General features: G+C 40.4%; 1 protein-coding gene across 1 annotated transcript; it reads left to right on the top strand.

Annotated features, from left to right (window-relative positions):
* Positions 1 to 261: 261 nt before the first annotated feature.
* pld3 (phospholipase D family member 3) lies at positions 262 to 11,475 on the top strand. Its single transcript, XM_084951414.1, has 12 exons — positions 262 to 449; positions 3,258 to 3,344; positions 4,563 to 4,610; positions 4,766 to 4,929; positions 5,307 to 5,487; positions 5,669 to 5,786; positions 6,247 to 6,374; positions 7,410 to 7,607; positions 8,176 to 8,315; positions 8,860 to 9,025; positions 9,142 to 9,241; positions 9,583 to 11,475. The coding sequence occupies exons 2-12, from the start codon at positions 3,318 to 3,320 to the stop codon at positions 9,774 to 9,776; spliced, it is 1,464 nt and encodes a 487-aa protein (XP_084807540.1). The 5' UTR covers positions 262 to 449; positions 3,258 to 3,317; the 3' UTR covers positions 9,777 to 11,475.
* The last annotated feature ends 290 nt before the right edge of the window (positions 11,476 to 11,765 follow it).

The following is an 11,765-nucleotide window of genomic DNA, read 5'->3' as shown; positions in this document are numbered from 1 at the left end:
TACGTTTTTAAGGGGGTTAGCGTTTGTGTTTATTCTTCTTACCACCTGGTGGAGCTGCAAACCCTGTAACACTTCACCCAGTGGACAAGCCTTTAATGTCCTTATAAATTCATTTTTTTAAAACATCAATCCTTCACTCGGGTAAGCGCTTTCTCTGTGTTATTTGCGCCATCTCGTGGTGAAAGGGGAGAATTACATTACAGTAAGGCCCATATAGTACGTCACGTGAAAACGCCACTCTAATTGGTTGAATTGCACGGATCACATGACCTGCTCACTCCTTTAGCCAAAACGGCAGTGAAACAAAACAAGTGCTGTAAAAGTGTTTCTCTTTATGTATTTCCGTGCATCTAACAATGAATATTAACCGTAAATGCCACTGTACGTAAACTGCACATGTCGTCGTTGCTGTGTGAGGGACTGTAAGTAACCTGGACGCATAGTAGCAGGTGGGTTAAATGTTCTTTAGAGCTTATAGCGACCTGTTTTTGTTTTGCATCGTCAGCGACTCTCCGTCGGCTCACTAACACAGATCCAGGCTACAGTGTTTGTTAGCAGTTATGGAGTTTAAACAAAGACTTTTCCCTCATCGTAAATTAATTCGTGCTTTACTTAATGTGTAGTTTTTAATTTATTTGATCTTTGCCGAACTCCAGAGTGACCCACATTTAACTACATTCATGTTTTAGCTTCCTGCTGGCTAACCACACTTGTGTTGTCTAAGTCAAACGTCAGAAAATGGTTACACTTGTCTTATTCATGTAGGTAATTTAGTGATTTAGCAATCCTTGCACTCACTGACACACTCGCTACAACTTGAGCTAAAAATCTCGAGTCACTTCTTCCTCACTGAGTTGTTTTCTCTAATTCTAATTCATTTGTTCTCTGCGCAGATGCACAAACTCTTCTTTGTCCACTGCTAACAGATGCAGTTCGAGGCGAGGGGCTTTTGGGTTTGCTTTATTAAGTACAGTTAAAATAATAAAATTAAATATGGTGCTATAACAGTATGACACTTAGAGCTAACCTGTAGTTTCAACATGTTCCAGACTCGAGTTTCTTATAATGATGTTCCAGCATTGTTCAGTGTGTCATGTCCCACAGAAGGCACAGGAGTTTGACATAAGTCCACTAAGATCACAGAGTGAGTCTGCTCAAAGCAACTCAAGTTTATTCTCTCTGTGATTCAGCTCCAAAATTTCACCTCAGAAACAGAAGAGCACTGTCTTTATCCTGCCACCATGCCAGTGTACATGGCAGGAACATGAAAACACAATATTTTGTTCCACTTTGTGCCCAGTACAGTACTCTGCTTACTTCAAACTGGGAAACTGTAGTAGGTCAGAGGTTTCCTTGCTTCAGAACAGGACTTTGTAGGAGACTATACAAATAACAGCAATTGGTCATTATCAAAACAAAGCATCTGTGTGATCTTAAAAGAAGCATTTTCATCTTATTTTTGGTAATTTTATAAAGCAAAAAAAAAAAAGAGGTTGAAAAGTTTTTTTTTTTGTTTTTGTTGTTGTTTTCTATCATGGTCTTAGTGAGTTTCATTGTATGGAACTAACAAAATTTTGTTTGTAAACTACAGGTTTTTTTGTATGTTTTAGGTATTTTGGCCAGTTCAATGCTATTATGCTTCTTCTAAACCAGCAACTTGAAAAGGACTAAACAGTGTATTTGATTTATCACTGAGAGCAGATGTATGAAATTTACTTGAACGTGCAAAGCAGTTTCTCTTTCTGTGGTTTGTTTAAGTAAAATTTTAAAATCTTCTGAACATCCACCGGGTCACCAGCAAAACTCGTAGTGTTTCTTAGATGCATTTGGCCCTTAAACATGTTCTGTTATTCGATTTTAACATGTCAAAGCTAGTAAAATTTACAATTTGATACAAACAAAACACTCAAAGACTCTTTTTGTAATGAGATCAGGGCCATTTTGCTTTTAGCGTGTTAGCAATAATTAAGCATTTACATTCATTCATCTGCTTTTTCTTAATTTAAGAAATTTCTTCATATGCTTAAAAAAACAACAACAACAGTGTGTGAAACGAAAATATTCGTCATGTGTTCCTGTCTGATCAGAAATATGTCTCTAGCAGGAAATGTGTTTCCCGTATTTGAAATCGTTTTTCAGGAAGAGTCGGTTACCTGAAATATGTCCTGTATGTTAAAGAGCTTGTTTGTGACTGAGCTTTATAAGGAGCGAAAACTTCCAGTGGCCTGAAGTGTATAAATGTGTTCAGTGTGTTATATTAAAAGTTCAAAATGATGCGGTTGTTTTAATTGACTTTGGAGTAATGTGTATTACAAACTAGCTATCACCAAGCCATCACACTGTGCTGTAATGTAATAGCACTTATAGTGGGAGTAGTAGAGAAATATCTTGGTGCAGGTCAGACAGCCTGTATAGCAGTATGTCTGTGATAGACCACAATGGACTCTACTTTCATAAAAACTTTCATAAGTGTGACTTGAAAGATTTCCAAATATTTGTGCATGACTCAGAGCTAAAATGCTTTTGCTTCACAATGCAGTATCACATGCTTCTTTGACTCTTGTGACTTCCAGCTCAGCGATATCGCAATTTTACCAAGTCACAGCACTTCCTCTGTCTTTGATGTAGTCAGATCTTGTAAAGAAGCATCACATTCTGTCTTTATCAAGTTTTTGTGTTTAATCAGATTTGATTTCAGTACAAAATACACTAATCCTTAATCTCTGTACTTGTAAGTTTGTGGGGGTCCTTTGTTCTAGCTGCTAGCTGTAAGCTCAGAGGCCCTGTCACCCTGCAGGCAGCTTTTCAGCAGCTGGAGCTGTCTTTGTGCTGGAGATGGTGCAGTTCATTCTGTGTATGTGGTGGTGAAAACACCTAGAACCTTCTCTTTGTTGAGTGTGTAGAGGACAAGCTGAGGTGTGTGTCCCACGTTTGGTTGTGTTTGAGGCTGCTGTGTTGTTGAAAACTACACTGCTACTTTAAGTTAATGACAACCTCTTAAGTTAGGACGGACCTGCACAGTTTCTATCTTTCTCAAAGCCATGTACCATTAAATAGCATTAAACGAATATCTTCTGCTGCTGGTGCTGTTTACAGATATCATTACAGCCAAAACTTGGAAATGAAATGTTTTTTAAGCCGTGTAGCAAAGTTTCCTTGGGTGCAGCTTCGGGATTGGTTGAGTCATCTTGTATTTACCCCTGAAACATGATGACTTGAAGTAACGTTTGTGTTTTGTTCCTCTTGTTTGGTCTCAGAGCTGCAGAGCAACACAGTGAATGTGAGCTGACAGGACGGAGCTCATTTCTTCCGTGAACATGAAGACCGGCATCCCGTACCACCAGGTAAAGTTCCTTTAATATGTGGGCTTCATCAGTGTACAAACATCCCAGTGTTTAATCATTTCCTGATGCGGTTTTAATATTTATTTAAGTTACTTATTACTTAATTATTTATTACTTACCTTCACTGTATTCTTTTCTTTCATATTTTTTAAATCAAATGTCGCCCCTTTGATATGAGACAAAGTGATTAATGATTTTGCAATCACTGGTCACTGTGCATAGAAAATTAAGTGGTCAGTTATAAAGCTGTGTACAGTGGTCTCTCGCTATGACGCGGTTCACCTTTCGCGCCCTCGCTGTTTTTTTAACAGCGCATTGTGTTCTGCGTCCTGATTGGCTGTAGACCGTTGTCAATCAATCTGGTGCCGTGTCTCCTGTCCAGTACAGAATGCGTTCAGCTTGTCAAATTTACATAAATCTTTGATCGCTAGCAGTGTGACTCTGAAGTGCTTTACTGCATGTTTGTAAGATTTCACCCCAATAAACTCAACAATCACTGTCAAAGGCAACCACAGGTGCCTTTGGTTTCATTCTCTAATACTGGATTTATTTTTCTACGAAGGTTTGAACTTTGAGAGTATTTAAACAAGAGAGAAAAGTGTGAAAATGTTCATGCCTGTCTGAGAAAAGTGTATAAAGTGTGTAGTGACGGGTTTTACAGCCTTGAAGCATCTATAATAACTGTAAAAAAAAAAAAATAACATTGGCTACTTTGTGGATTTCACCTGTCGCGGGTTATTTTTAGAACGTAACTCCTGCGATAAACGAGGCGCCACAGTATAGTCAATGTTCTGTTTTGTTGTGAAAAATATCCCAAGCATGTTGCTGAAGTTTGGCCACGTCGTTGTTTTTCCTGTAATGTTGCAGACGTGCCGAATGCTGGAAGTCAAGGGAATTTTTAAATCATGTGAGGAAGTGAAGGATTGTGTTTCAGGAGATGCTTTTGCTTTAGATTTATATTGACTGTAACTGCTTAAATTAAATGATGTTACTCGTTTTTTTAATGACAGCATTTGGTGAATGAGTGCCAGTTTAGGAAGCTGGCAGACATAGAACTCTTTTCCTTTGTATGTTCAGAGAATGATGGTTTTTCCATGACTTTAGCGGGTGCTAGCAGTTATTGAGACCGTGGATGTCTGGTATGATAGAGGTTTAAGGTTCAGTCTGGATTGAATGTTCTCACGGTGTCCTTGTGTGGTGGTTGTGTTTGTGTGTTAGCTGGAGGATGAGTCCCGGGGACAAGAATACAACAGGAGAACACAGGTGGTGAGTTAGAGCACTAACACACAAATACACCTGAATTTTTACTCGTCAATATAAATAAATCGCAATGATTTTTTCAGTTTATGTCAAAAATGAAGACAGAGAAATAAACGCTGAACAAGAGCTGCAGATTTTAAGGACGTCTCCTCCCTCCTCAGTATTACAGGTGTTTGATAGCTCTGGCCACTGTGGCTAGTGTGCTGCTGGTCATCATGGCGCTCTGTAACCTCCTGATACCGAGGGCCTCCTCTTCCTCTTCCCACCCTGTTCCCGACATCAGCCTCCGTCTGCCTAACATGGAGTCCTGCACAGATCCCTGCAGGTAAGTTTACTTTAGAAACCACCACCTGCTTCCAGCTTAATCTGCGTATGCAGAAGAGTTCAATATCCAGGAAAACAAAAAGCTTTTTAACACCTTATTTGATGACAAAGCCAGCAAACTTTCTTACTTTTTATCAAATTTGACTGATGATTCTATCCAGCTTCATACCAGTAATAGAAAATTACTTAAAGTGCGGATTCTTGACTATACATGAAACAGCATCTTCATTACTATCCATACTCTACCCAGCCTCTTCTATAACATAGCTAAAGTTTAAAGCTTAGTTAAACTATCTGCTTGACATGAATTCATGTAATTTCATTTTTCTTGACGTTGGACGTTGAGGAAAAAACTCTCCCACTCTTCTCTGTCTCCAGGATCGTGTTGGTGGAGAGCATTCCCGAAGGCCTGGAGTTTAACTCCAGCACCACTCATCCATCCATCTTCCAGGCGTGGATGAATCTGATGAACGAGGCTCGCAGCAGTGTCGACATCGCCTCCTTCTATTGGACCCTCACCAACAAAGACACACACACTCGTGAGCCGACAGCCAATCAGGTCAGCTGGAGTTGTCTGCGGTTTTCTTTTTCTCTTTTCCTCTAACATTAAATTATGCTGAAGAATGATTGATTATTAATTGATGCAAAGTGCTTTTAATTGTGCCGACTGACCTTGATCTAAAGCGGTTATTGTGAAACAACCAGATAACTGATCCCTGATTTTCTCGCCGTGCTCACAGGGTGAGGCTGTTCTGAACAGGCTCGCTGAACTATCGGGGAATTTATCAGTTCGTATTGCTGTCAACACACCGCAGGAGAAACAGCCCCGGCACGACCTCAGGCTGCTCAACGACTCAGGTGACTCTTGGCTTCTTTTGAACGTCACACCTGCAGGGGTCAGACTGATCTGAGCTGTCTGAGTTATTATGAAATTAGTTTAATACACATATTGTGATGTCTCACTGTATGTGGGACATCATATGAAGTCTGTGAGCCTCTTATCGACACTTGTGTTAAGTTGGTTGGTTGTGATGGGAGTTATTTAGCTGCGACATTAACAGTAACTCTGGTATTGCAACATACAACTATGCATAAGCACCATTTTTTGTTTTTATTTCTTTGTGGTGCATAAGACTGATAAACATTCTTATTTACAAAATGGATTATTCTGAGATACTGAGTGTCACTTCCTTCTGTCTAAAATCATCTAAAATGAATATGTTATGTTCATTTATCATTGTCCAGTATTGCTGTGAGCAATACTGGACAAGAATTGTTAGTTTTTAGGAAATAAGTGTTTGTTTTGTGTGACTTTTAGGAGCCCATATTAGGACCGTAAACATGAAGGAGCTCACCACAGGCGTTCTTCACACCAAGTTCTGGGTTGTGGACAAGCAGCATATTTACATTGGCAGTGCCAACATGGACTGGAGGTCCCTCACACAGGTACACAAACACTCAGACTCTCTCTCACTGTCATGTAAATGCTGTTAGAGGTGGATGCTCAGTACAGTCGGTGTGTTTAAAGGTAAACAGAGCAAACTTATCAGTATATTTATTATTAAACAGTTCTTTCTACTCTTGACTTGGTGTGGCGTTAAAGGGAGTGGATGTCCCTCTGCTTAAGCACCTACCTCTGAATATGAGAACAGCAGCACTGCCCACCTGCCCATCAGGGCGGGGGCATCCAATCAGAAGAAAGGTGGCCCAGACCTTATGTGGGATTCTCTCTTCAAAAGCTGAAAAAAGTCCACACACCCACTCCCAACAACTGTTAACAATAAGAAAGAATCAAAAGTTCAGCACGTTTAATAAGTTTCCCTAAAATATATATTTAAATCAGCATGGTCTGTATATGCTCAAAAATCTATTATTCTATTATATTTACATTAGCTTCACTTTCTTCACCGGCACTGGGTCTGTGCACAACAATTTGTGAACTAACGGCTTAACTGGAACAGTGGGGAGGGGGTCTTAAAGTAGAAAGCAGTTTATTTCACACAGGATGAATTACGGGGCTCCACCAGTAAGAATCATCTGAAGCTTCTCTAACAGGCCTGTAAATCTAGAAACAGCGTCAGTGTCGGTAGTCCCGCCCGAATACTGACACTGACTCTGTCCCATTTCTTCTGCTTTCAAGAGGAAGTTTGTATGTTGGTATAAAGTTTCAGTCACATGCTGAACTGTTTAGTCTACACTTGTTTAATGTGGGACCATCAGTGTGGTAAACCACATCTCCCATTTACATTTCTCAATCAGACTCAAACATCCTTTTTTTTACAAGATTGCGCTAAAGTCCCAGAAACATATTTCTGATAAATTAATCAGAAAAGATACCGGCTTAACAGTAGGCCAAAGAAATCTAAACTGGGACAGAAGAGAAGGGACAACTTTTCTTATTTCCTCTTTGTTTTCTGCAGTTTCAAAAATGCAAAACCAGCAAAAAACGAACGTAAGTAATGTTCTAGTGTTGGTCTCCAGGTGAAGGAGCTGGGTGTGGTGGTCTACAACTGCAGCTGCCTGGCAGCAGACCTCAGTAAGATCTTTGAAGCCTACTGGTTTCTGGGGGAGAGCAAGTCAATCCCATCACCTTGGCCAGAGAGGTTCTCCACCATGTACAACAAGGATACACCCCTCCAGCTGCCTCTTAACAACACGCCATCCAACGTCTATCTGTCGGTGAGCGGGATTTTCTTTTGATGTTGAGTCATAAGAGCCAGTTAATCACCTCTAAGCAGTTTTAAGGTTTGCTTTCTGACCAAATGGGAAATAACTGGTGTTTCTAGATGGTCACATCATGCAGAGAGAGGGACATTTTCAGCATTGTGCTTGTATACGTGCAACCACAATTTGTCACTTTCTGACTCCTACAGTTGGCCATCAGTACTGAAAGAAGATGTGAATGTTTGGTTTCTGTTACAGTCACAGAAATGGGCAGATATCGACACCTCTTTCAGGGCGATGCAGGGCCGGGGGATTCCAGAGCTGTTCGAAAACAATGTGCAGCACAGAGTTTTGGTTTCTGTTACAGCGCTCACGTTTCCAGGATTCAAGATTCAAAACCTTTTTAAAATGTAATGTTTTTTAAATACAGTCCCACTGAGGCTACTAAATCAACCCACAGTCCCACATAGCCGCGCATTCGTCCAGTCATTACTGTGCATTTGTAGTTTAGCATATTGTAGTTTTCTGTATTTTAAAAAATGTTGCTAAAATGAACTGATAATCCTTTTTTCTGCTCAATCAGAGTTCCCCTCCGTCCTTATGTGCGGCCGGCAGGACTCCAGACCTTCAGTCCATCCTCAGTGTGATGGAGGATGCTGAGAGCTTTGTCTACATCGCTGTCATGAACTACCTGCCCACCATGGAGTTTTCACATCCTAAAAGGTGCAGTTTTGTTGATAGTTGTGAAATGTAACGACAGGAAAACAGTTGATCGTTGTTTTGTTTTTGTTTTATGGTAAATGGCCTGTATTTGTATAGCGCTTTTACTAGTCCTACCTAAGGACCCCAAAGCGCTTTACACACCCAGTCATCCACCCATTCACACACAAGCTACAGTTGTAGCCACAGCTGCCCTGGGGCAGACTGACAGAAGCGAGGCTGCCATATCGCGCCATCGGCCCTTCTGGCCAACACCAGTAGGCGGTAGGTGAAGTGTCTTGCCCAAGGACACAACGACGGAGACTGTCCAAGCCGGGGCTCGAACCGGCAACCTTCCGATTACAAGGCGAACGCCCAACTCTTGAGCTACGATCGCCCTACTTTATGGTCCTACATCAACTGTAGTCAAATCAACAGTAATAAAATTAATATGAACGTGTTTGCACAATAACACACCAGGATATCCTGATCAAATCATCCCGAAAGGAAGTGAGAAACATTAAGTTTTAACATTGTGCTTGTACTGTGCGTGTGGCGCCCTCTGCAGGTACTGGGCGGACATTGACACGCAGCTGAGACGAGTTGCATATGAGAAGCGGATTAAAGTGCGGCTGCTGATCAGCTGCTGGAACAGCACACAGCCTGTCATGTTTTCTTTCCTGAAGTCTCTGGCCTCAGTTTATAACCCCAAGAATAACCTCGACATCCAGGTGGTGAGTGGCTCTTATGGTCAAGCATCTTCTCCCGCTGGGAAAGGAGGTTGTACGCTTTATGGCGCTTATTCTTAAGTAAAAACATTATGTTATGACTTTGTGTTTTCTTTATTTAGAGGCTCTTTGTGGTGCCTGCCACCCCCAAGCAGAAGGAGATTCCCTTTGCAAGAGTTAACCACAATAAGTACATGGTGACGGACAAGATAGCATACATAGGTGAGGCACACTTTTTTGTTTACTAATAAATTTGTTTTCTTGAAATCATTAAGATGACTTAAAGAGTACACATAGAGAACCTTTTCAATCAGTTTTAATGGCCTATCTTACAGTTTCAATTAATCCCCCAAAAAACAGAAAAATGTGATTTTCATCAAGATGAGAAAATACATCATGATACTGAAATTGAATACTTATTGGTGGTGTTAAAAGCCAAGCTGATGGCTGCTTTTCTAAGCATGTCATTAGTCACACATACTTTATTATCATCTGTACAATCAGTCTTTCAGAAAAAAAAAAGATAATGTGCTTAAATATAATCTGTGGCTTTCTGTTTTCAGGTACATCCAACTGGTCAGGAGACTACTTTGTGAACACGGCTGGCTCAGCATTAGTTGTCAACCAGACGGCGTCACAGTCTGTTGAGTCAACTGTCCAATCACAGCTGAAGGCTGTCTTTGAGAGGGACTGGAACTCGGGCTACAGCACTCCTCTCACCCAGCACTCAAACCTCAAAGACTTCTGTTACTTTTAACAGCATTACAGACACACAAAGTCATTGTTTCGGACTTCGACACAGCGCACTTTGATTTTAGTAGTGAAGTGCAAAACGCATGAAAATTGATCAGCTGTAATGTGGAAACCCCTGAGCTTAAAATCAGCAACAGGCAACCTCTTAGCAGAGTGTTTGCTAGACTGCTGAGGTTTAATGCCACACTCTTATTTCATCAGAAAAAAGAGAGAATACAGACAGTTTTTTAAAGAGAGTCCAACATATGCTCTGTATTTTAGGCCGGTTTTAAGTAACGTTGAAGCTGATCTGTTAGCTCGATTTTATCCAAGCATCTTTGTCTGCCTTATGGTCTGTAAGTTTTCACACCAGCATTCACATGGATACAAAAAACATATGAAACGGGCTAATACTGGCTGGATATGTTAAGCTCAACTTTCAACTACATTTGGCTGGTATCACAGTGTTATAATATACTGATGTACTTACAAACCCCAAAAGTTTGATTGCCAAAAATAGCAGCACAAAGAGTTGCTTTTCTTTATTCTTAAACTGGTACAGAGATGCCAATTTGAGGCCGTATTGTTGTGCACTACAGAAAAATGCCAACAGAAGTTGGGAATATTCAGCTGAGCTCAGTGAGCTGTGAAATATGCCAACTGCAGGAAGTATTTAGATTATTTTAGAGTTCATTTACATGCACAGCATGGGCAAAGGTGTGTGCAGGATTAGTTTGTAGATATTTGCAGATAACGACATTAACACGTCTCGCATTATATTTGTCAGTGTGAGCAGGACCTCCTGCAACAATCTGTGGGTGAAGGTAGCGGTGTCCCTGATCTTCTCAGCTGCTGATTTCATGATAGATTAAATGTAAATATATATTTAGATCAGTAAACACTCAGAGTGTGGTGAAGGTTTGCAGTCTTGTTTCCTTCTAGGTTACAGTCCACGTGTCTGTGCAGACACTGGTCATGCAGTGATGGGTCCAGTGGTTGTCTTTTTGTTCTGACACAGCCTGCATACAGAAGTGTTTTTCTTTTCTTCAGTGCCTCAAAGACTGCAGCCTTGAGTAATGAGGGGTAGCTGCAGTGAGTCTGTGTTATAGATTGATAACATAAATAATTCATTCAACATATTAATATTTCTTGAAGTGAGAGGAGTAAAGTTTGTTTAGTCAGCGAATCCCTCACATCCATAGCTGCAAAGGTTTGTATGATCAGCAGCTTTTTGTACTGTCATATATTGTATATACCAAGAAAGCATTATGATGGGATAAAAACATACACACAAATGCACACCATATCTACTGTTAAAGGTTTTCCAGCTGTGTCGGAGCAAAGGAGTCAGACATGAATGTTTAACTTTCATCATGTGGTTTCTATCATGTACTCCCAATAGCTGTAGGGGGCGCTGTTTCAGCATTGGCGTCAGGTCAGTGGTGAACGTCATGTTTTCTGCTGTCTCCTGCAGTGACTCATGTAAAGGGATCAATTCAGTGAATCACAGCTTCAGCCTCGGTGGGAGTTTTCATCCCAGTTCATCTCAGGGAGTTTGAATGCTTTTGTAATTTTCTGGAATTTAAAGTAATTGATGCTGAACCAGGTTTGCTGTGCCTGTAAACAAGAAAATCATTTAAATATCCTCTCTGGACTGCTTTGAAATAAGCAAATAAAAGCTAAAGTCTGCAGTGCATCTAAGGGAAATAAAAACTTCTTTCATACCACGTGTCATTATTTGAATTACTCCAGTGCAAAATAGTTTTTTCACACACTGATCACAATTTGACCATTTGAAATAAATTTAATCCCCCTATAATGTGTTAATTATGATTGGAGACATTGTTTACAGTGCTAGAAATATCAAACTGAATTAATTGCGTGGATTGTAAACTCATCAAATATGTTGGAAAACCCCTAGTTTGTAAAAACACATATAGATTCGGGGCCAAATGAATTAGCTTAGGCAAGCAATAAAAAAGAGAAGCACAACATTTTATTGCTTGCTCAAACA

The sequence above is a fragment of the Perissodus microlepis genome, chromosome 14, assembly GCF_051167445.1.
Source record: "Perissodus microlepis isolate ML-2025 ecotype Zambia chromosome 14, ASM5116744v1, whole genome shotgun sequence".
Taxonomy (NCBI): Eukaryota; Metazoa; Chordata; class Actinopteri; order Cichliformes; family Cichlidae; genus Perissodus; species Perissodus microlepis.
The sequence above is the reverse complement of the archived record's forward strand: the minus strand, read 5'-3'. Positions and strand labels throughout refer to the sequence as shown.

What these genes read in the sequence shown, in the direction of transcription:
- pld3 (XM_084951414.1), top strand. Translation starts at nt 3,318, where the DNA reads ATGAAGACCGGCATCCCGTACCACCAG. An exon ending in CAGGCTGCTCAACGACTCAG is followed by an intron (nt 5,787 to 6,246) that starts GTGACTCTTGGC and finishes TGTGACTTTTAG; the next exon opens with GAGCCCATATTAGGACCGTA. An exon ending in CATCCAACGTCTATCTGTCG is followed by an intron (nt 7,608 to 8,175) that starts GTGAGCGGGATT and finishes CTGCTCAATCAG; the next exon opens with AGTTCCCCTCCGTCCTTATG.